We start from the raw sequence: 25,291 nt of genomic DNA, 5'->3' as shown, positions 1-25,291 counted from the left end.
ATTCCTAAACATGCTTGGAGGCAGGACTTATTCATGACATTGAGCTCCTAGTCACAATTTGAAATTTCATTTCTCTTGTTTGCTTTAGCTGCATCGGTTGGGCATGCCAACTCTAAAATGTCCTATAATCTACAAGCAGGTTTTTGAAACCAAATTTGTCAAGAAATTTTGAACTGGATTGCTAATGAGCGCATCTATTCTATTCATTTTGGATGTGCAAAGTGTCTAAGTGTTATAACTCACCAACTTTTCACGGGCACACAAGGGAGAGCCTAAATGGTAGTGCAAAGTCAAAGAGAAGCTGTTGATTTTGTTTCCAGATCGACATCTACGATGATGGTGGTGATGATGAGGAGAGAGAAAGTAGTGGTTTTCTCTATGTCTGAATGAGTCAACAACGAAACAAGTCATCAAATTACTTTTATTTAAATTTCATGTCAGCATTATGAAACAATTACCGGAGAAAATGTTAAGGGAACACAATTTTAAAAGTAAATCTGGTCAATTAGATCTTATTTTAGAACAATGTGTTAATTGAACACTTGCAAGTGATAGATGATTGGGGGGGGGGGGGGGGGGGGGGGGGGGGGGGGGGCAAATTATGTCGTGCAACAGTGGGCACACTGCTGCAAAAACGGCGTCGTTTTGATGTCCAACTTTATAAAAAAAATCAATTGTTGTTAATGGCGTTATGCTGTGCATAATTTGAACTATATATCCAGAATTAATGAATTATATATCCAGAATTAGTGAATGATATATATCCACACCGGATACTGGTACTCTGTTTTGGCTTATGCCAGTTCGCTGCGTCTGTGTATTCAGAATGAATGAACTATATATTCAGAATTAATGAACTATAAATTCAGAATTAGTAAACTATATATCCAGAATTAATGAACTATATATCCAGAATTAGTGAACGATATATATCCACACCGGTTACTGGTACTCTGTTTTGGCTTATGCCAGTTCGCTGCGTCTGTGTATTCAGAATGAATGAACTATATATTCAGAATTAATGAACTATAAATTCAGAATTAGTAAACTATATATCTAGAATTAATGAACTATATATCCAGAATTAGTGAACTATGTATCCAAAATTAATGAACTATATATCAGAATTAGTGAACTATATATCCACACCGAAAATGGTGGAAATCCCGTCAATTAGAATTTAAAAAAAAAAAATTGGTTGGTGGAGTTAAACGATGTCACTAAAACACCATTACTCCACCATAGTAAAACGACGTCGTTCGCAACCGTATGCACCATGCACACGGTTGCACATCATAACGATTGTAGATGGGGCTATTGGGCTATACATGCTTGGATTTCTTAATTCTTTATTTTTCATGTGATTTTCTACACCAGCATTATGTCTTCCTAATAGCTAATTAATGAATATAAAATAATTATTACGACCATTTTTTTTCCTTTCAGAAATGCATCAATGGAGTACATCACTCACGTTACAATGCTAGGAGAAATACTATTTAAGTTGCTATCGGAAGCTTTGGGCCTGAAACTGAATTACTTGAACGAGCTGGAGTGTGCGAGACCTAATTCAAAAAAGATATTATAGTCACGTAACTCAAATAATCAAGGACCAAAGTGAAAAAAAAAAAAAAAAAAAAAAAAAAAAAAAAAAAAAAAAAAAAAAAAAAACTCATAAAGGTTGCATGTGAATTGTATTTTCCATCGCATTGGGAAGACAACTAATTCTATCAGCCACATAATTTGTTGTAACCTTATCGCTTTATATTATTATTATTATATATCAAAAAGATATTTATGTCGGTTGGTAAGTTGGTTCATTTATGTGATTGATCTGATTAGGATATGCATATGCAACCAACTCAAGAACGCTGCCAAAAGTAGTACGTGTTAGTTTATATAAACTACAGAGCTTTGTTTTAGTTTCATCAATTAATTGTTGTCTCAGCCAATATTGTTTCAGTCTTCACAGAGTAAGTAGCATTATTCCAAAGAAGAAAATATAATGGTGGACACAAGCAATAATGGAAACCTTCAAGAAGATAGCATAATGCAGGCTGAATATGATAGGAGAAGTGAAGTTGAAGCTTTTGAAGATTCAAAAGCCGGTGTAAAGGGCCTCTTTGATTCTGGGCTGACAAAGATCCCACGGATATTTCTTAACAAACACTCCATTCTGGAAAAGAACTCAGCTGCTAATGCTGCTACACCTCAATTCGTTATTCCAGTCATAGACTTTGAAGGCTTGGGGGGGAATAGACGAGTTGAAATTGTTAACATGATTAAGGATGCCTGTGAAAACTGGGGTTTTTTCCAGGTGATCAACCATGGTATTCCGGATAATGTCATGGACAAAATGCTTGAAGGTATACGCCATTTTCATGAGCAAGACTTTGAGGCGAAGAAACCTTTCCATTCACGTGATGTGAAGAAGAAGGTGACTTACAATAGCAATTTTGATTTGCTGGTGGCACCAACAGCTAATTGGAGGGACAGTCTTTACTGTGTCATGGCTCCCAATCCGCCTAAACCTGAGGAATTCCCTCATATCTGCAGGTTAATTGCCTTCTTCTGCTCTGCTCTTTTACAATCAAGTTTTATGCAAGCCATTGTGTTGATTTATTTTTTCTACTTTCAGGGACATCATGATCAAATATGCAGAACATGTGATGAGTTTAGGTTATACTCTGTTTGAATTGTTATCAGAAGCTCTTGGGCTTGATCCAGATCACTTGAAAGGAATGGGTTGTTCAGAGGGGCTTTTCATTATTGGGCATTATTATCCTCCATGCCCTGAACCGGATTTAACTTTAGGGTTTAGCAGCCACACTGATAGTGGCTTCCTGGGTATTGTTTTACAAGATCAACTGGGTGGCCTCCAAGTCCTGCATCAAGATGTGTGGGTTGATGTTCCTTTCTTGCCTGGATCATTGATAGTAAACATTGGAGATATGTTACAGGCAAGTAAAAAGACACAACTAAATTAATTCATAGTACAAATCGTATAATATCATATATGTTTACATGTTTCTACATGCAGCTTCTTACAAACGATAAGTTCAAAAGTGTTCATCATAGAGTGCTGGCAAAGCAGATAGGTCCCAGAATCTCGGTGGCAAGTTTTTTCAGAATGCATTTTCAGGAAGACAGTGATTCAAAATCTTATGGTCCAATTAAAGAGTTGTTATCAGAAGAAAAGTCGGCAATCTACCGGGAGACCAACATGGATGAGGTTTTAATGGTTAGATACAACAAAGGGCTTGATGGAAGTTCTTTGCTATCGCATTTCAAGTTGTAAAACTAGTGGGTACATAAAATCCCGTGTTGAATAAGTAGGAAACCTTTCTTGATTTATGTTTGTGCTCAAAGGTTAAATGTTGTAGCATAAATTTTCTCAATAGATGTGTTGGGCTGCGGCTCAAAAAATCGACTTAAATATCTTACTATCAAATCGTGGACTTGACTGCTACGCAATTAAAAAAATAAATAAAATTACATCTTCGTTACTAGTTATAACGAACTTGTGGTATAGTGGTAAATGTTTGATCTTACAAGATGTTATTACGGACTAGTTTGTATATGTAACCATGTGATTAATAAGGTAATTGTTTAGAAATGGAATATTTCTATTAGAAAACCCATCTTGAGAATATCTCATTATCAAGTGATATCAACCTTTCATAATAAGTACGTCAACCTAATAATCTTACTTGTCTTATTAAAATAAGATTCTATATACAATGCACCATTCTAAAGTGAATAACATTTGACTCACGAGGGTGTTAAGAAATATTTAAGAGTGTGCATTAGATAAATTTTACCTTATGATTTTAGCTAATAAAGAACTAAAAGAATGTAAACCAATCTAGATTGTACATAACTAGCTTGCCAACTCAAAACAAAAAGGCCAGTCTTATTTTCACTAAGATCCGAACATGTAACATTGTGATTACCAAGTCAACAAATTGATCAATTGAAGCACAAATCATAACATTTGAACACTTGCTGATGAGACTTGAGCCAACTCGGAAGGATGGTTAGTGTTGTTAGGCGAATGATTGAAGAGCAAAGTCTAGGGGTCGTTTATTAACTTGGAGAAATGGAAGATTTTCTGAAAAGTTGGAGAATTGAAAAAATAAAAAAATAAAAATTAGAAAATTTGTTTACTAAATTCATTCTTCCAAATTCTTACTCTATCTCCATTCTCCATATTTCTTTAGGATTTTGAAAAAAAAAAAAAAAAAAAAAAAAAAAAAAAAACCAATTTCTCCATTTAAAGAAATGGCAAGACACGCGCCCTTGAGTTCCCCCCTACTGCGTCCCACTCTTCTCCTTGTTGGCTGCTGCAGTGCTGCTCATGCATTCCCTTATGCACACAATTTAGTACTAATTAAATTATTATTATTATTATTACCATTTTTTCTTTTTCTTTTTCTTTTTTTCCCCTCATCCTTATGCACACAAATTATTATTATTATTATTATTATTATTATTATTATTATTATTATTATTATTATTATTGTTGTTGTTGTTGTTGTTGTTGTTGTTGTTGAATTGTATAAATGCTATATGGGGATGATCGTATTTCTAAATATAAAAACATAATAAGTGTGAATGAAAGTTATATCCTTCATTTATGTCCGTTTTTTTTGTTAAGTTTTTTTTTTTTATACATTATGCAATAAAAGTTGTACTATACAATATTTTGAACAAACATACTCTTACCGTTATAACTTCCGTTACTATACACATACATCCATCATATATTTTTCTTATATTCTTCAATAATAATAATATATATTATATATTAGAATTATATGTTTTTTATTTTTCTAAAATATAAATATCAAATTTATAAAAATGTTTTACATTATTATTATTATTATTTATAATAATTTAAATATCTAAAATCTAAATAAATTTAAAATTTTAATACAAAGGACTAATATTGGGAACCTATTTTTTGGACATTGGCGCATAAAAAATACTAGTAATAAAATAAAAATTTGAGAAATTAAAAACTAGAGGAATAGAGAATTGAAAAATTGGAGAATGGAGAAATGGAAAACTGGAAGAATGAAGAAGGAAAACTAGATAAATGGAAAAATGAAAAATTAAAAATAAAAAACAGAGAAATGAAGTAAACGACCCCTAATATTCTCTTATCAAATATAATATGAGTTTTGGTAACGTGTATCCTAATTAACAATGCAACGTAACCACGTGTGATAATTTTGTCAAAGTTTTGGGTCCTTACAGCATCTTTAGAAAATTAATTCATAAAGTCATGTTGAATTTTTTTTTTTTTTTTTTTTGAGAATAAGAAATTATGTCATGTTGAATATTATATTGTCAAGTATATATCTTATTTCAAATCTATGTTGATATGAGTTAATTCTCAAAATAGTTCTCTGACAATAGCATTTTTTTTCAAATTAGTCCCCTGACTTTTAATTTTGCCAAAGTGGTTTTCTGACTAGGGATGTCAATTGAACCCGCACCCGACGGGAACTCGATTCCCCGCCCCTACGGGGACGGGGATGGGAACAGAAATAGGGGATCGGGGATGGGGATGGGGGCAATTTTGAATTCCCCGCCGGGGACGGGGGCGGGGATGGGGAGTACTCTCCCCGCCCCGCCCCGTCCCCGATATATATATATATTGCCACACAACACACACAAATGTAGTACTTTGTATACAATATATATAATTTTAGAAGTATTCTTGTCATTGTATGTCATGCATATTTTTAAATAAAATGTTTAATTATAAAATATTGAATACAACTTTGAGTTGGGGATGAATATATATGCGTTATTTATTTAAATGTTTTTTAATGTTTAATTTTTATTTTTTTTTTATAACTTGTTAACGGGGTGGGGATTCCCCGTCCCCGAATAATCCCCGTGGGGATGGGGATGGGGGGAATTTTTCATTCCCCGGCGGGGATGGGGATGGGGACGGGGAAGGGGATGGGGGGTATGTCCCCCGCCCCCACCCCGCCCCGTTGACATCCCTATTTCTGACTTTTGAATTTAGGCTCTGTTTGGCAAACTTAGCTGAAAAGCTATAAGCTAGGAGCTGAAAGATGAAAATGAGCTGAAAGCTGAAAAGCTATAAGCTCGGAGCTAAAAACTGAAGAGCTGTTATGATTGAATGTGTTTGGTAAAATTAACTTGTTGATAAACTGATAAATGTAAAAAGACTAAAAAGGACATCTTCATAAAATTTAAATTAGTTTGTTTACATATTAAAATTTAACATTTCGTATTTAAAAAAATTAACATTTTGAAATAAAATTATTAGCATAATCATGATCTAGCATCTCATAATAAAGTAGCAATATTGTTGCAAATCTCATAATAATAATAATAATAATAATAATAATAATAATAATAATAATAATAATAATAATAATAATAATAATAATATTTGCGGTGAAAATTGTGGATAAAGGAGAAGAGAAAGGAGTTTTAATTGGGAATGGTAAATTATGTCATTTCTTTAAAATAATAAGGATAAAGATGGAATAAAAATTAGGAAGCTAGGAGCTTATTTTGAAACGCTACCTAAAATAGCGTTCCAAAATAAGCTCTTATTTTAAGCTAGGAGCTTATTTTGGAAACATTACCAAACAGAACTTATAGCTTATTAGTAGCTTAAAATAAGCTATAAGCTCCTAAATAAGCTCTGCCAAACAGAGCCTTAAACCAAAATGGTTTTCTGTTAGTTTTGCCGTTAAGTTGGTGTTAAAATAAAGGGTAAAATTGAAAATTTAGTTTTGCACTCCAATTTAAAACAATCTGTAATTCTTTCAACAGTCTGCACACGTATTTCTTCAAATTAGGTTCTTGCTTTCCAAAATCTACAATTAAAATGTGGGATAATAACCTAGAATGCATGCCAGAAATCTTTGCATTGGAAAGTTTGTGGATGAAGTTGAAGATGAACTTTTTTTTACCTTCTAGTTGATTATCTCACATTTTGATTTCAGATTTAGGAGAGAAAAATCTAATTTGAAAAAATATGTGCACACACTACTGAAAGGAATCACAGATTGCTTTAAATTGGAGTGCAAAACCTAAATTTTCAGTTTTACCCTTCATTTTAACACCAGCTTAATACCAAAGCTAACGGAAGACCATGTTAACTTAAAATTCAAAAGTTAGAGGACCACTTTGAAAAAATTAAGAGTCAAGGAACCAATTTGAAAAAATATTATAATCGGAGACCATTTTGAGAATTAACTATTTTGATATATATATATATATATATATATATATATATATATATATATATATATATATATATATATATATATATATATATATATATATATATATATATATATATATTGGAGTTAATTACCAATTTGGTCCTTTGACTATTGCAAAACTACCAATTTAATCCTCGACTATATTTCTTACCAAATTAAGTCCTCAACTTTTTAATTTTTACCCGATTTCGTCCTCCGTCCAATTGACCGCTCCATCAAAACCAAGGATAAACATGTAAATACACACCTTAGTTGAATGGAATTGCATATTTAATAGAGATTGAGGATGTCGGAGAAGGTGCAGGTGAATTGTAATTGCTCCTCCACTTTGGTCATGTTGCAGGTGTCGCCGTTGAATACGCACCACCGCGACGGCATCTTCACGGAGCCTTGGGCGGGTACCGGGAAGATGACGCGGCCTTTTCCGAGGAAGTCGATTATGAACTTGGGCGTGCCGTCGAAGTTGTAGATCCCACGGTACGTTGCGACGGTCCAAATTGCAGCGGAACTTTGTTCTCATCCGTCACTGAAGAAAGTGTATTTGTCGTGGACGATGGTGAAACTGGAGTTGTTATCCATGAAGGCGAATTCGATGGGCCATTTGTTGACTTTGACGGAGAAGATGGGGAGCATATTTTACATGAAAAAGGAATTGATGGGCAATGATGTTTGCACCTGGAAATGAAGCAGAAGCAACGGTGGCGAGCTGAAGAAGAGAGAATGTTTTATTGCGTGCATATGTGAAATAGTATGGGCCAAAAGAATGGCACCTTGTGTCACAGCGCATGAACACACCCCTCAACCGAGATGCTAAGTTCTGCTTGAAAAGGTGGAAGAACTACCTAAAACCAGGAATTAAAAAGGGATCCCTTACTTAAGAGGAACAGCGCCTTGTTATCCATCTTCAGGCCAAACACGGCAACAAAACCAATAAAAAAAAAAAAAAAAAAAAAAAAGGAGATTGGGGATGGGGAAATGGGGTGAAGCTGTACCCAGTCATCTGCGACAGTTCAAGCAACTTCAAGATCACTAGAGCTGCATTAGAAGCAGCCTACAATCTACACAAAAACATCCACATAGAATGCGACGAAATCTACACGTCCACCGTGTTTTCCCAGCCCGAATTCGTCAGCATCGCCAAGATAATCCAGGAAGAAGAAGCGGATTAGTCTAATCCTAACTGCAACCGCAACCTCGTTCACATCGTCTACAGTCTTTCCAAGGATATGGGGTTCCAGTGGTTCCGGGGGGATAGTGTACTTCTACAACGACGCCATGGTCTGGTGCGCCCGGAAGATGTCGAGTTTCGGGTTGGTGTCCACCCAGACGCAGCGCCTGATGGTGGCGATGCTGTCGGACAAGCGATTCGTGGACAAGTTCATCCAATAGAGCGGAGCGGCACATTGTGTTTACCTAGGGGCTGACTAGATGGGTAGTTTAGAAGAAGGTGTGTGTATTTACATGTTTATGCTTAGTTTAGACGGAGACGTCACAGTCAATTGGACGGAGGACGTAATCGGGTAAAAATTAAAAAGTTGAGGACTTAATCTGGTAAAACATATAATTGAGTACCAAATTGGTAGTTTCGCAATAGTCGGAGGACCAAATTGGTAATTAACTATATATATATATTGTCTTATAGTCAAACTTTTAAACTAAAGTTATGAGATAAGATTTGTAGGGAGTGGATTTGGTTTAACTGAACAACAAGAATTGGAACACTTCCAAGAATGGAACTGTCTGAATACACAGAGTCTCCCGATTATGATCGAGCAAAAGAGTTAGAGGCTTTCGACGATTCAAGAACTGGAGTCAAAGGCCTAATCGACGCCGGAATCCAAAAAATCCCAAAAATATTCGTCCGGCCGGCGGACGAGCTCGTCGAGGAGCTGAGCCTGCAGTGTCCATCCCACGATCTCCGACCACCCGTCATAGATCTCGCCGGCGTCGGAGTCAAGGACCAGCGCGAGAAGATCGTCGGTCAAGTGAGAGAGGCGTCGCGAGAGTGGGGCATTTTCCTGGTGACCAATCATGGGATCCCGTCCGGCGTCCTGGACGGAATGGTCGACGGGATTCGCAGGTTTCACGAACAGGACGGTGAGATTAAGAAAACGTTTTACTCTCGCGACCGGACCAGACGGGTGAAATACTCGAGCAACTTTGACCTGTTTCAGTCCCGCGCTGCGAATTGGAGAGACACGTTGACCATTTCCAAGGCGGCTTCACAAAATCTTGAACCGGAAGACTTACCAGCTATTTGCAGGTTATGATTAATTTTTATATAACAAATTTACTAATAAAACCTAAAGTTCTAGACTTAGTTAACAATAACCTAAATAAATAATATAGTGTGGTGGAATAAATTACTCCATCCATTTTATCTCTCATACTTACTATTTATGGATCAAATCAACTCTTTCTTCTCTATTTATTTTTTTATAGTATTTCTTTTACTTATTTTTAAATTTAATTTTTTATATTTAATAGTATTTTACTGTAGTTTCAAAATATATAATTTTTGTATACTAATACAAACTTTAATATTTTAAAAAATTGGATTAAAAATAATTTTAGTCAAACATCGTTAATCAAATCAGACACATAAAACGAGACGAATGGAGTATTATTTTAAGTTTGGATAGAAATTTTATTATTACTTATTGAGATCGTTGGAATTCAGATATTCTGGAGATCTTTAAAAATTTGAATAAAACTTAGGTTAGGGACCACCCCTCACTAATGCTATGACAAATGACATACATATTATTCACAATTTAATATAGAGTTAATTTCAGCAATGGTTAATTGGTCTCTGATTTTTAATTTAGACAATTTAGACACTTATAATTACAAAATGTTACTTTTTAGGATCAATTTTGAGACATTTTGTGCTTAATTAGGATCACTTGTGCTTGATTTATGTGGAATAAGCGATGAAGACTTTCGAATTCTTTTCTAATGTTAGTCCTTCCGTCAGATTAAGGTTAAGTGACCCTTAATTTGAGGGGTAAAAGGTCATTACTTTTTTCCTACCAGTTAATTAATGAATATAAAATAATTATTACGACCATTTTTCAAAAACTTTCAGAAATGCATTAATGGAGTACATAACTCATGTTACAAGGCTAGGAGAAATAGTATTTGAGTTAGTATCGGAAGCTTTGGGCCTGAAACCAAATTACTTGAATGAGCTGGAGTGTGCGAAAGGCCGCTCGTTGGTGTGCCACTACTATCCGCCGTGCCCGCAGCCGGAGCTAACTTTGGGCGCCACCAAGCACACTGACCCTGCTTTTCTAACCATTTTACTACAAGACCAAATCCAGGCTCTCCAGGTTTTGCACGACAACCTTTGGATCAATGTGCGACCCATTCCCGGAGCCCTCATCATAAACATCGGCGACCTTCTCCAGGTTTATTTAATCGTGTCATTTCCGAGTTCAATGACTTATTTGTGGGTTATTTAAGTTCGATAGCAGGCTTAATTGTTGTTTTCCAAATAGTTTAGTGATTTATTTATACTTTATCCCAAAATAATATTCTATACGTTACGTTCTTTCTCAGTACTACTAATGAAGTTTCTTCAAACTATTAGTAGAAGTGACAAAATTACAAGGATTTGAACTAATTTATACTAACATTTGCTGATAATAATAAGGAACTAAAATGACTGACCTCTAAGGGCATCCTCAATAGTGTGAATATTTTGAGGAGATTTTACAGTTGTGATTATGAAAGAGAAAATGAGGGGGCGAAAAAAAGAAAAAGAAAATTAAAATCTGAAAAAAAAAAACAAAAACAAAAACAAAAAAATAAAAGAATTACCCGCCCATGTTGGCCTGGGCGCGAGAGTTGCGCCTCACGTGAGGTGCAACTTTCTTCCCTAATGTGGGACTCATTATCTCTCCAAAATTTTCATTATAACTGAACAACCTCACATCTTCTCTCTCTCCTTTCTCTTTTTTCCAAATCATCTACTTTTTCTTAAAATTTGTGCATGAACACCTTAATGGGGATGTCCTAATAATTGAAGGGTTAAAATCACACTCTTTTTTTTTTTTCATATTTGATCTAAATTATTAAGATTATATGTGGACTAATGTTATGAAATTTGGTTTGGATTTTAGATTTTATCGAACGATGAGTTTGTGAGCCCTATGCATAGAGTAATTGCTAACAAGGAGGGACCAAGAACTTCAGTGGCATCCTTCTTCACTGGTGCTGTTGAGCCTCCGACAACCTACGGTCCCATCAAAGAGCTCACATCGGAAGGAAGAACTCCTGCGCTGTACAAGGAATTTACGGTGCCGGAATACATGAATAAGTTCTTTGGAAGGGCTCTTAATGAGTCCGGTCTTCAACTTTTCAGGCTGTGAGCAAAATCCCATCATGGGTTACGTTTGTACCACCATGAAATTCATACATTGTTAGTTACGTTGCCTAAACTCAAACTTTAGTATGTGTTAATATTCTTAGAAAATCACACATTTAACATCACAATCGTTTAAATTTAGCCTTTTAATTGTTAAATAAATTATTGATGGCGACATGGGACCATAGGATCCACTTTATTGGAAAAAATTTAGTCTAAGTGGATCTTCATTTTTATTTATGAGGTGATGGCCCAACAAGAATAATGACAATCGTTATACCGTGCACAACGGCGTACATAGCACTGTGCGCCTCGCGCCTCCCAAACCGACGTTGTTTTGTTAAGTAGCGTGGAGAGTTGACGCAACATAGTGTATGTGTATTTTGTTATATAATTATGTACATTATATTATAACATTATGTACATTATGTTATTCAATTATGTACATTTTTTTAATACAATTATGTATAGTTTTTTATACAATTATGTACATTTTTTATACAATTATGTACATCTGAAACATGGAATTTATGTGTATTATGTTAAAAGTTTATGTGTATTATGTATTATGTTAGATTATGTGTATTATCTTTTCAAAAAAGAGAGTGTGTATTTTGTTATACAAATATACATTTTCGAAACATGAGATTTTTTTTAAGAAGTTAACAGCCAATACACGGAAAGCAGAATTTCCAAAAAAAAAAAAAGTACAAAATGACGTCGTTTTGCACCAGGGCGCATATTGCGGTGCACGATATAAATTGCCAAATAATAGAAATCTATTGTGCTAAGTAAAAAATGAAGTTTGGTGCAAAATAGTATAAGAGATGCTATCATGGGGTACTAAACCCGCGAGTTTCACAAGGCAACATAAACACTAACCACCCAAGCTATTCAAATTTCATGTATTAAAATTAAAGGCAGGATAATTTACTTATCCATATGAAGATCGTTGGAATCCAGGTGGTGGGGCGACACGTGTACGACCAAGATTGAAGACTAGCCGATGTCGTACATTTGTCAACCATCCGGAAGGCCTTCAACACTATATAATGCACTCTTGTCTCCCCAAGATAAATCCCTTTGATTATAATAACCTCCCAAGCTTGGTTTTTTGGTCCTAGCCTCTAACCCATACACTTGGGTTCGATTCCTAGCAGTAGCATTATTATTATATTCCTAATCCATTCCTTATGTCTATAGTATGCATTATTTATTATTTGGACTGTCATTTTGGGCCAGTATCCCTTGTGCAACAAATACTTCTCCATAGGTTCCTGTTCGTGTTGTCAATGACCAGAGCAGACCACACTGCCAGCAAAAAGACATGATCATGCCACCAAGACAGAAATGGGCACACTTGTGACAACCCCTAGACATGGCTATGTCGACCCCCCCCCCCCCCCCCCCCCCTCCCCGGATCCACACCTCGAGCATCCTCATGTTGTTCGTTCGAAACCCCCATAGCTCCGACTCAATGAACAAATCTTCTGGTGCTTCACCACAAGACTCATGGCTTTACAGGTAATAAAACATTGATTGCATGTGTAGAAGATTCTGATCCCACCTGCTACTCTCAAGCCGTGAAGAGCTCTGAATGGTAAACAACAATGCCTAAGAGTTCAATTCCCTACTGTACAACAACACTTGGAAACTAGTTCCACTTGACGGGGATATGAATGTAATAGGATGCAAGTGGGTTTTTCGAGTCAAGGGAAAGGCTGATGGATCAATTGAACATTATTACAAGGCTTAACTTGTTTCCAAAGGGTTCAATCAAGTTGAAGGAAAAGATTACTTTGACACTTTTAGTCGAGTGGTCAAGCCATGTACAATAAGACTTCTCTTATCTCGTTCAATAACCAAAAATTATTTAATCCACCAACTTATGCTCATAATACCTCCCTAAATGGCTCCGTAAGTGAGAATATTTTTATGAAGCAATCACTAAGGTACATAGACAAAGATTTTCCTAATCATGTTTGGAAACTACAGAAATCACTTTATGGCTTGAAACAACCACCTTATGTGTGGTTCAAGCGTCTTCATGATTGTTTACTTTCAATCGACTTCAAGGCTTCAAAAACTACTGTGTCTTTGTTTATCTATTCAGCTGCTAACACTAATATTTATTTATTGATTTATGTTGATGATATATTATTAATAATGGGTAGTGACAAAGGCCTCTTAACTTCTATTACAAACATGCTAGTTGATGTCTTCAAAATAAGAGATATGAGACCACCGAGCTTCTTTTTGGGAATAGATCAGAGACAGTTAACAGCAAGGGGGCGATGATGCTGTCACAAAGAAGGTATATGATTGAAATACTCAACCATATGAAAACCAATCTCAACTCCAATTTTAGTTAACAGTAAGCTAAGTGCAACAACCACAAATAAACCATATGAAATCCTACACAGTACCACGGGCTTGTTGGAGCACTTGAATACCTAACCATCACTTGTCCTAATCTTTCCTTTATAGTCAACAAACTTTGTTAGTTCATGCACTCTCCAAACACTAAGCACTGGGTGACACTCAAACGAGCTCTAAGATATGTCAAAGCGATTATAGACTATACATTATGATGGGGTATGGACACAATGGGTTGATGTTCATCATTGATAGTAAACATTGGAGATATGTTACAGGCAAGTAAAAAGACACAACTAAATTAATTCATAGTACAAATTAAATCATATAATATCATATATTATTGTTTCTATTGTGGTTATATTGGTTTACATGTTTCTGCAGCTTCTCACAAATGATAAGTTGAAAAGTGTTCATCACAGAGTGCTGGCAAAACAGATAGGTCCCAGAATCTCGGTGGTAAGTTTTTTAAGAATGCATTTTCAGGGAGGCAATGATTCAAAATCTTATGGTCCAATTAAAGAGTTGTTATCAGAAGAAAAGCCGACAATCTACCGGGAGACCAACATGGATGAGGTTTTAATGGTTAGGTACAACAAAGGGCTTGATGGAAGTTCTTTGCTTTCGCATTTCAAGTTGTAAAACTAGTGGATAAATAAAAGCAGGGTCAGATACTAGTGTACGCAAGAGATTTGTCCAGGACATAATTCTCACACTGTCGATACTTAAGCCAACTTGGAAGGATGGTTAGCATTGTTAATTAGGCGGATGCTTGAAGAGCAAAGTCTAATATTCTCTTATGATCCTATCAAATATAATGAGTTTTGGTAACGTGGATCCTAATTAACAATGTAACGTAACCACCTATGATATCTTTATCATCAAACCCCAATTTGTCAAAGTTTTGGGTCCTTACGGCATCTTTAGAAAATTATTCATAAATTCACGTTGAATATTATATTGTCAAGTATATATCTTATCTCAAATATATCTTGATTATATTGTCTTATAGTCAAACTTTTAAAATAAAGTTGTGAGATAAGAGTCTAGAGAGTGGATTTGGATTAACTGAACAACAAGAATTGGAAAACTTCCAAGAATGGAACTGTCTGAATACACAGAGTCTCCCGATTATGATCGAGCAAAAGAGTTAGAGGCTTTCGACGATTCAAGAACTGGAGTCAAAGGCCTAATCGACGCCGGAATCCAAAAAATCCCAAAAATATTCGTCCGGCCGGCGGACGAGCTTGTCGAGGAGCTGAGCCTGCAGTGTCCGTCCGACGATCTCCGACCACCCGTCATAGATCTCGCCGGCATCGGAGTCAAGGACCAGCGCGAGAAGATCGTCGGTCAAGTGAGAGAGGCGTCGCGAGAGTGGGGCATTTTTCTGGTGACCAATCACGGGATCCCGTCCGGCATCCTGGACGGAATGATCGACGGGATTCGCAGGTTTCACGAACAGGACGGTGAGATTAAGAAAACGTTTTACTCCCGCGACCGGACCAGACGGGTGAAATACTCGAGCAACATTGACCTGTTTCAGTCACGCGCTGCGAATTGGAGAGACACGTTGACCATTTCCATGGCGGCTTCACAAAATCTTGAACCGGAAGACTTACCAGCAATTTGCAGGTTATGATTCATTTTTGTATAACAATTTTATTTACATAGACCAAATATGAATTAATTTCACTTTTTTCTCACAACTTTTGAGATCTTATCACTTTTAATGCACAACTTTAAATTTTTTTCAATTTTGATCATTCCGGACAAATTGACGGTGAAATGTTGTCAATTTTATATTTTTAAGGACAAAATCATCGTCCCAAACTCCCAAAAGAAAGATCTTCAATATCTAAACAAAATAAAAATCATATTCAGAGAAAAAGAAGAGTTTACTAATCGTCGACGCTATAAATCTCTTAGATCTGTGTCTACTTTCTGTCCGTCTTCCCCATTATTCTCATCTACCAAACATCTATAGATTTGATTGTCCGTTTTTCTCATTATTCTCATCGACTAAACACCTACAGATTTGATTTTATTTAAATATTGAAGATCTTTTCTTAAGATGACGATTTTACCCCTAAAAGTATAAAATCCTTTAACATTTCGCCGTTGATTTGGGTGAAATGGCCAAAACTAATAAAAATAACAAAATTAGCACTAAAATTGATAAATTTTAACATTATGCACCGAAAATGATAGAACTTAAAAAGTCGTAGGATCAGAAGTGAAATTAATTCACCAACTATTGTTTATTATGTAATTTTACATAGTACTCCACCTAAAGTTTTAGACTTGGTTAACAATAACGTAACCTAAATAACATGGTGCGGTTGAATAAATTATTATTTTAAGTTGGATAGAAATTTTATTATTTGAATAAAACTTAGGTTAGGAACCACCACTCACTAATGCTATGACAAATTACATTCACAATTTAATATATTATGTGCCTTCAGTAATAAATTCTGACATTTATATTATATGTCTAATTCAAAATAACATTTCAAATTACTCCATATTTGTGTTTTATCTTAAGACCCAAGCCACCCAAGTGACATATACATGCTTGGAGTTCTTGATTATTTATTTCCGCTGTGATTTTCTACACCCACATTATTATTTTTCCTAACAGCTAATCAATGAATATAAAATAATTATTACGACCATTTTTCAAAAACTTTCAGAAATGCATCAATGGAGTACATAACTCATGTTACAAGGCTAGGAGAAATAGTATTTGAGTTAATATCAGAAGCTTTGGGCCTGAAACCGAATTACTTGAACGAGCTAGAGTGTGCGAAAGGCCGCACATTGGTGTGCCACTACTATCCGCCGTGCCCGCAGCCGGAGCTAACTTTAGGCGCCACCAAGCACACCGACCCTGCTTTTCTAACCATTTTACTACAAGACCAAATCCAGGCTCTCCAGGTCTTGCACGACAACCTTTGGATCAACGTGGAACCCGTCCCAGGAGCCCTCATCATAAACATCGGAGACCTTCTCCAGGTTTGCTTAATCGTGACATTAACGATGTTTTTAGGGAAAAGTATGATTTTAACTATTATCAAAGTTGCAATTTTGACGGATTTGTTAAGGACGCCTTGTTTGGTAAATGGCTATTAGCTGTTAGCTAATTGGGTTAATTAGAGGGTATAACTAGTTGATAACATTAGCTGGTTGTAGAAAAGTGTTTGATAAATTAACTGTTAGTTGATAAGTGAATTGAAAAAGCTATTTTTGAGCAGTTTTTTGAATTTTAGCATTTTGGAGTTACAAAAGGTTAATTAACCAAACACTTATATTGCTTTTTTTAACAAAATCTAACAATTAATAATGGTCAAATAAGTCAAAATTGATTGATAGGTCAACTATTTTACCAAATAGGGCTAATAGTTAGAAATTAAAAAGATAACACCTTAATAATTGAAGAGTTAAAACATTGTAGACCTTCTCTAGGTCTCAGTCCTATATATTGAGATTTCTTCAAACTATATATTAGTAAAAGTGGCAAAATCACAACTTATAGTCACATTTGTTCATAATAATCAGGAACTAAAACGACTAAACTCTAATAATTGAAGGGTTAAAATCACACTTTTTCTCACGTTTGGTCTAAATTATTAAGATTATATGTACTAATGTTATGAAATTTGATTTGGATTTTAGATTTTATCGAACGATGAGTTTGTGAGCCCTATGCATAGAGTGATTGCTAACAAGGAGGCACCAAGAACTTCAGTGGCATCCTTCTTCCGTGGTGCTGTTGAGCCTCCGACAACCTACGGTCCCATCAAAGAGCTCACATCGGAAGGAAGAACTCCGGCGCTGTACAAGGAATTTACGGTGCCGGAATACTTGAATAAGTTCTTTGGAAGGGCTATTAATGAGTCTGGTCTTCAACTTTTCAGGCTGTGACCAAAATCCCATCATGGGTTATGTTTGTACCACCATGAAATTGATACATCATTACGTTGCCTAAACTCAAACTTTAGTATGTGTTAATATTCTTAGAAAATCACACATTTAACATCTCAATCATCTATGCGTTATAAATTTAATTTCTCTTTTTATAAATTTAGCATTTTAATTGTTAAATAAATTATTGATGGGACCTCACTGCGGGAATTATGAAATTTCTGACCACGTGAAAATGATCTTATATCCAGTCAAAAGCAAAAAGTGGTTGGAAATAGCAACAAGGGTTTTTCCGGATACCAAAAGAGCTTTCGACTTGATTTAAGATCATTTTCAGGTGGTCGAAAATTCCATAATTTCCAGCAGTGCCTAGGGTCCATTTTATTGGGAATGTCTTAGTCTAAATGGGGTGTCTATTTTTATTTATGAGGTGTTGGTCGAACAAAAATAATGAAAATCTATTGGGCTAAGTTAAAAAGGGAAGTTTGGTGCAAAATACTACGTAATATAGGAAATGCTACCATGAGGTATTGAACCCACAAGTTTCACAAAGCAACATAAACACTAAGAACCACCCAAGTTACTCAAATTTCATGTATTAAAAAGCACGATACTTTACTTATCCATGTGAAGATCGCTGGGAACTTGGAAACGAGGTGGTGGGTGACACGTGTGTGACCAAGATTGAAGACTAGACAATACCGTACATTTGTCAATCATCTGGAAGGCCTTCAACACTATATAAGGCACCATTGTCTCTCCTTAAAGATCATCCATTAGATTATAACAACCTCCCAAGCTTGATGGTTTCTGGTCCTAGCCTCTAACTCATACATTAAGGTTTGATTCCTAGTCCATTCCTTATGGTTATAGTATGTATTATCACTGCTGAAAATTATGAAATTTCCGACCACCTCAAAGTGATCTTAAATCAAGTCGAAAGCCGTATTCCGACCATTTTTGTATCCGGAAAAATCTTTGTTGCTATTTCCGACCACTTTTTGCTTTCAACTTGATTTAAGATCATTTTCAGGTGGTCAAAAATTTCATAATTTCCACCAGTGTATTTATTTATTATTTGGGCTGTCATTTTGGACCAATATCCCTTGTGCAACAAATACTTCTCCATGGGTTCTTGTTTGTGTTTGAGATACATTACCGTGGGTTGTTGTCAATGCCCCGAGCAAATCGCACTACCAACAAAAGGACACTACCATGTCACCAAGACATAAAGGGGCACAATCGTGACAACTCCTAAACTTGGCCATGTCGACCCCCCCCCCCCCCCCCCCTCTCCCTCCCCCCTGTGGGATCCACACCTCGAGCATCCTCATGTTGTTCTTTCGAAACCCCCCATAGCGCAAACCACTAGCTCCGACTCAATGAACAAATCCTATGGTGCTTCGCCACATGACTCATGGCTTTACAGGTAATAAAACATTGATTGCATGTGTAGAAAATTCTGATCCCACCTGCTCCTCAAGCTGTGAAGAGCTCTGAATGGTAAACAACAATGGACCAAGAGTCAACGCCCTACTGTACAAGAACACTTGGAAACTAGTTCCACTTGACGGGATATGAATGTGATAAGATGCAAGTGGGTTTTTTCAAGTCAAGGGAAAGGCTGATGGATCAATTGAACATTACAAGGCTTAACTTGTTTCCAAAGGGTTCAATCAAGTTGAAGGAAAAGATTACTCTGACACTTTTAATCAAGTGGTCAAGCCAACTACAATAAGATTTCTCTTATCTCTTTCAATAACCAAAAATTGGTTAATCCACCAACTTGGTGCTCATAATACCTTCCTGAATGACTCCCTAAGTGAGAATACTTTTATGAAGCAATCACTAAGGTACATAGACAAAGATTTTCCTAATCATGTTTGAAAACTACAGAAATCACTTTATGGCTTGAAACAACTACCTCGTGTGTGTTTCAAATGTCTTTATGATCGTTTACTTTCAATTAGCTTCAAGGCTTCAAAAACTAATGTGTCGTCTTTCTTTATCTATTCAGCGGCTAACACTAATATTTATTTATTGATTTATGTTGATGATATATTATTAATAATGGGTAGTGACAAAGGCCTCTTAACTTCTATTACAAACATGCTAGCTAATGTCTTCAAAATAAGAGATATGGGACCACCGAGCTTCTTTCTGGGAATAGAGACTGTTAACGGCAAGGGGGGGATGATCCTGTCACAAAGAAGGTATATGATTGAAATACTCAACCATATGAAAACCAATCTCAACTCCAATTTTAGTTAATAGTAAGCTAAGTGCAACAACCACAAGTCAACCATATGAAAATCTTACACAGTACCATAGGCTTGTTGAAACACTTGAATACCTAACCATCACTTGTCGTAATCTTTCCTTTATAGTCAACAAACTTTGTTAGTTCATGCACTCTCCAAACACTGAGCACTGGGTGGCACTCAAACGAGTTATAAGATGCGACTATAGACTATGCACTACATTTTACAAAATTTGACTATGAAGATACCCATGTTTTCTCGTACTCTGATTGGGCGGGGTGCTCTGATGACCGAAAATCCGCTAGTAGTTTTGTTGTCTTCATTGGCAAAAAGAATTAATCTCTTGGGCTTGTTGCAAGCAAAAGACAATTGGTAAATCCTCAACAGAAACATAATACAAAGTCATGATAGATGTCTAAGCAAAAGTAACATGGTTAGTTACTCTCATTCGTGAACTTGGACTCACAGTAGCAAAAGCACCTCAACTCTAGTGTGACAATCTTGGTGCTACATATCTATGTGCAAATCCTGTTTTTCATGCCTAAACTAAGCATGTAGAAATAGACTACCACTTTGTTCGTGACAAAGTAACATCAAAGGAGCTACAAGCTAAGTGAACTACACCTCTACGACAAACCAGCTTAGCTTGCAGACATCTCCATCAAACCACTCACACTGCTAGATTCAATCTTCTAATAAAAGGACAATCTCAATGTTCTCTCTAGAGAACCTTAAGCTTGAGGAGTTGAGGGAGCATATTAGGGCTCTGTGTTTATTAGCTTTAAGATTCTCACTCCATCTCTGCATATTATTGTAACTCTACCAATCTTGCTCTAGTTAATTAGGACTATCGATCCCTTATATCTCTTATATCTCTATAAATACATCCCTCCATGTACTTTATAAAAACGATTGATCAATAATAAAAACTACCTGTACAAATTCTTGTTCCATCCTTTTCTCTAGTTTTTCATAAAATGGGGTTATTTTTCCTATTTGTAAACACAATTTAAGATTTTTGAAGAATATATAATACTCCGTAATAAATTTCAATAGATCAGATTTGTTAATTAATAAAAGAATTGAAAGCACCACTTGACAACTCACGAACCAAAAGTGGTAATAACTATAACCCAAGAACAATATAATATCCACTATTGCCCAATAATTCATGGACTAAATTAGCAATTCTCATCATAAAATTAAAATTATCTGAATATAATTATCACATATATCGCTAATAATCCTTCCGCCGGAAACTGCATTTACTGCTATTTAAGAAATAATTTAATTGCATGATCACATCTGATCTATATCTTATCTTCGTAATATCATAAATGCAATATCCTCTTTCTATCCTAACTGCAACGAACCGCTTAGCTTGCAGACATCGGCTAGATTCAATCTTCTAATAAATAGATAATCTCAATGTTTTCTCTAAAAGGACATTTGATTCACTATATGAGAAGAATTATTAGTTTCTTGTGACAAATTTTATTCTGTAACTAGTTAAGCTATTCATATGAGTTTCTATTTGGCCTATTTCTAATTCAGTAGGATACTGTAATTTAAATTTACTTTTCTGAAAGGGAATTCAATGTTTTAATTAATTATTGAAAAAATTACATTTTTGATCCTTTAATTATACTCCTAGTACAAACTTAATTAGTTCATGATTTAAGTCCCTTGGCGATTACTTTTACCACCAATTTGTCACATAATAAAGTGGATGATTTGGTCCTTTAAGGACTAAAATCGTTACTCCATTCATAATTTAGAGGTTAAAGATATAAGAGTAAATACTCAAAATGGTCCTTTGACTATAGTTAAATTCACAAATTGGTCCTCGACTTTCAATTTCAACCAATCAAGTCCTTAACTTTGTAATTTTAACACAATTTGGTCATCTGTCTATTTGACCGTTTGTTGACCGTGATTTTTGAGAATATATATGTAATTTCATGGTCCATCATCGGTTTTTTAAGGTTCCGGTTGCATTTCCAGATCGCACTGTTACATTCGAATCTACTGCCGAAAGCAATCTACCAAATCTGTTCGCCTTTCTTCATCCTCCCTTTGTATTCAATGTAGTTGAGTTCGTACCAGAGCGAAGAAGATGACGTGTTTCCGAACCGGTGCAACGTCATCCTGGAGGCCTCCACGTGCTCCGACGAGAGCTGGAGGTTCTTCTAGAGATCGTCGATCATGGTCAACAAACGGTCAAATAGATGGAGGACCAATCGTGTCAAAATTGCAAAGTTAAGGACGTAATTGGTTGAAATTGAAAGTTGATGACCAATTTGTGAGTTTAGCTATAGTCGAGAGACCATTTTGGGACCAAGTTTGTACTATGAGTATAACTGAAGACCAAAAATACAAATTTTCCTTAATTATTTGGATGGATTGACAGAGAGACAAGATATGAATTGAAGATTGTGATACATTGAAGTGGCGCATGTAATATCTTATCCATGTACTGAGAGACAGAAAGAAGATTCATGTTCAATGCACAGTGCGTGCGTGTCTTCATGTTTTTTCCATTTTGGGACGGATCGGACTAATATTATTTCAGTTTCAATTCAGAAAACGCAAACGTCAGATCAGTGTACAGAACATAAATGATAATAATCACTAAAAAGTCAAAAGATCGAAGAACAAGAATTATATTATGACGTCAAAGCTAATTTAAGGTTCCGAATGAACCTGCAGTTTGAACTGAATTTTTTGATCCTCGTCCATACCCAAAAGAGAAAAACGACTTCTTGTTAATTCTGCTACTGCTACTCTCGCCGGAACTTATGATCTCATCTTCCCGGCGTTTCTGCTGCTGAACTGCCTTCTGAACCGCCAAATAAATCTGCCGGTCCGCCGCCGAGTCCATCGAGAAAGATCTCCTGATCGGTTGAACCGCAAACTGCTCATCCTTTTGCCTAATGTCAATGCACTCATCCCCAACGCTGGTAACTCGCCTGAATTTTCTCCGATTTTTTCTCTCAAATTTCGGTGTGGGAGACAGATCCTCATCAAGTTCAATAACAACGCCGTCGTCGTCTCCATTACTCCCGGCTGCCGTGAAATCGCCAGTAGAACCGCCGGGGTTCGAAAAAATCGCCGACGAGGAAATGCAGTTTCTGCAGATTGGGCAATTGGCGTTATTACGAAGCCAAACATCAATGCATTCGATATGGAAGCCATGGCCGCAGTGCGGTATAACTCTCAGCTTCTCCCCTCCCTGAAACTCGTTCAAGCACACAGCGCACGACGATGAATTCCCCTCTCCTGCAACTCTCTTGAACTCATACGTCGGGATCGATTCGATCACCGATCGCTCCAGTCCTCCTCCGTTCACCACGTCCGGCGAGCTCAGCACAAAACCCTCATCCACGCCGCCGCCGCTCCTTCTGGAGAACGAAAACCGCCGTAAACGGCTGATTCTCCGGCAGTTGCTGTAGCACTTGATCACGTAGAGGCTGATTAGAAGCAAAGAAGACGCCAGAACTACCACGGTGGCCGTGATCAGGAAGGTGGCGCGGCCAGATTGCGGCGGCGAGGTAGAGAATGAAGGAGGAGTTGGGATTGGAGAAAAAAGTTTCCGGCCATGGCTACTGAGATCCATAAGAGGAGATTATCAACTTTGGCTATAATACAGTGATATATATAAAAGGAGCATAAGATTGTCAATTAAAAAATGTTATTGCCATTATATATATTCAAAAATTTTATACTCCTTATTGACACTGTTTGCTAAGTTAGTAATAATACTAGATAGAAATATAGAATCGTGTATATCTTAAAATGAAAATATTTCCTATATCCTTAGATTTACTATTCATTTACTTTGGACAAGAAAATTATTATGTATAATTTAGTCACTCTTTTAAATATTCTTTTCTAAATTTGTGTTTGGTTAAAAAAAATACGGAGTAATACTTTTCTGGATGGGAGAATTTGACTTTATTTAGAGGAATTTAATTGGTTGATAAAAGACACTAATGTGAGTCGATCTATATTTGATATTTACGTCATTAAGGCTTTCTTAATTGGGCTACGATCAAGCATTTACTTCACACAAAAAGTTAAATCCCCAACTCCAACAATAGTTATGTTATGGAATTGTGTTCACCATGTGTATGGTGAACACATGATAAATTCATAATTTCTAAGCTGTAGATTCATAATTTATATACTGTAGATTCAAAATATCTATACTGTAGGTTCATAATTTCTATACCGTACTGTAAATTCATAATTTCTATACTGTAGATTCATAATATATGTACTGCGAAGACGAAATAATGCGATTGCGAAGAGAGAAACGTCGTTAACAACAAATGAAAACACAAAATTATGAATCTACAACATAGAAATTATGAATCTACCCCTGTATTCACCATGCGCATGGTGAACATGTTTCCACAGCATAATTTGCATGCGCAACTCCAAGGGTCTCATACCCTGACAGAGCATTTGGGAGAATATAAATCACGATGACTCAATACTTAACAAACAGGACCAAATGTCAATACGCACAAGAGATCTGTTCACTTTGAACAAAATCACAATAACCACCTTTAAACCTTATTATATAAGGCAGTGTTAAATGCTTAAATGATAAAAATTTTGGTGAAAATTTTGTGGGTAATGTAGCATGGGTTATGCCAATTGACAATTTATATAATGTTACTATTTTAGTAAACTTGTGATGAATCATCCAATTTATAAGTATATGATCAATATAATATTTGTGATTTTTTTAAAGCTTTGTCAAATGGTATAACATTTATTAAAAAATTATTTGGTAGATATCATTTTTCTTGCTATAGAAATATATTACTAATATATAAGAATATATAGCTCAATTTGATTTAGTGAACATTTGTCATATCCTATGCATATATGCGTAGCTTGTGCAAAATATATGACAAGATTTTTTGTTTTGTTTATTTTACGTCAAAAATACAAAAATGGAAAAGAAATAACAATGATCTAAAAAGATCAACAAGGTACATAATTATCAAAATTTACCAAACCCCAACCACCAACTTATTATCCATAGTTGCTATGATGGACACATTTATTGTCTT

The 25,291-nt window shown here is 35.8% G+C and overlaps 4 protein-coding genes across 5 annotated transcripts; 3 read left to right on the top strand and 1 right to left on the bottom strand.

The window, feature by feature from the left end:
- Positions 1 to 1,942: 1,942 nt before the first annotated feature.
- Positions 1,943 to 14,677, top strand: LOC109175698 (1-aminocyclopropane-1-carboxylate oxidase homolog 1-like). Of its 2 annotated transcripts, none has more exons than XM_019325025.1 (3): positions 1,943 to 2,556; positions 2,639 to 2,960; positions 14,407 to 14,677. In XM_019325025.1, exons 1-3 carry the CDS (start codon positions 2,006 to 2,008, stop codon positions 14,662 to 14,664), a joined length of 1,131 nt encoding a protein of 376 aa, XP_019180570.1. In that variant the 5' UTR covers positions 1,943 to 2,005; the 3' UTR covers positions 14,665 to 14,677. The 2 variants fall into 2 exon arrangements, with proteins under 2 accessions (XP_019180570.1, XP_019180571.1); XM_019325026.1 differs by lacking the exon at positions 14,407 to 14,677 and adding an exon at positions 3,041 to 3,436 and having other exon boundaries at positions 1,946 to 2,556.
- LOC109175704 (1-aminocyclopropane-1-carboxylate oxidase homolog 1-like) lies at positions 8,911 to 11,725 on the top strand. The gene is made up of 3 exons (XM_019325031.1): positions 8,911 to 9,540; positions 10,366 to 10,687; positions 11,402 to 11,725. Exons 1-3 carry the CDS (start codon positions 9,008 to 9,010, stop codon positions 11,648 to 11,650), a joined length of 1,104 nt encoding a protein of 367 aa, XP_019180576.1. The 5' UTR covers positions 8,911 to 9,007; the 3' UTR covers positions 11,651 to 11,725.
- A 340-nt stretch (positions 14,678 to 15,017) lies between the features above and the next one.
- On the top strand, positions 15,018 to 18,069 carry LOC109175702 (1-aminocyclopropane-1-carboxylate oxidase homolog 1-like). Its single transcript, XM_019325030.1, has 3 exons — positions 15,018 to 15,654; positions 16,716 to 17,037; positions 17,698 to 18,069. Exons 1-3 carry the CDS (start codon positions 15,122 to 15,124, stop codon positions 17,944 to 17,946), a joined length of 1,104 nt encoding a protein of 367 aa, XP_019180575.1. The 5' UTR covers positions 15,018 to 15,121; the 3' UTR covers positions 17,947 to 18,069.
- A 4,818-nt stretch (positions 18,070 to 22,887) lies between these two features.
- LOC109175405 (RING-H2 finger protein ATL16-like) lies at positions 22,888 to 23,897 on the bottom strand. The gene has a single exon (XM_019324668.1). It carries the CDS (start codon positions 23,821 to 23,823, stop codon positions 22,888 to 22,890), a length of 936 nt encoding a protein of 311 aa, XP_019180213.1. The 5' UTR covers positions 23,824 to 23,897.
- Between the last annotated feature and the right edge of the window lie 1,394 nt (positions 23,898 to 25,291).

Source organism: Ipomoea nil, unplaced genomic scaffold, assembly GCF_001879475.1.
Source record: "Ipomoea nil cultivar Tokyo-kokei standard unplaced genomic scaffold, Asagao_1.1 scaffold0688, whole genome shotgun sequence".
Lineage (NCBI taxonomy): Eukaryota > Viridiplantae > Streptophyta > Magnoliopsida > Solanales > Convolvulaceae > Ipomoea > Ipomoea nil.
Note: the sequence above shows the minus strand (reverse complement) of the source record. Positions and strands in the feature narration are given on the sequence as shown.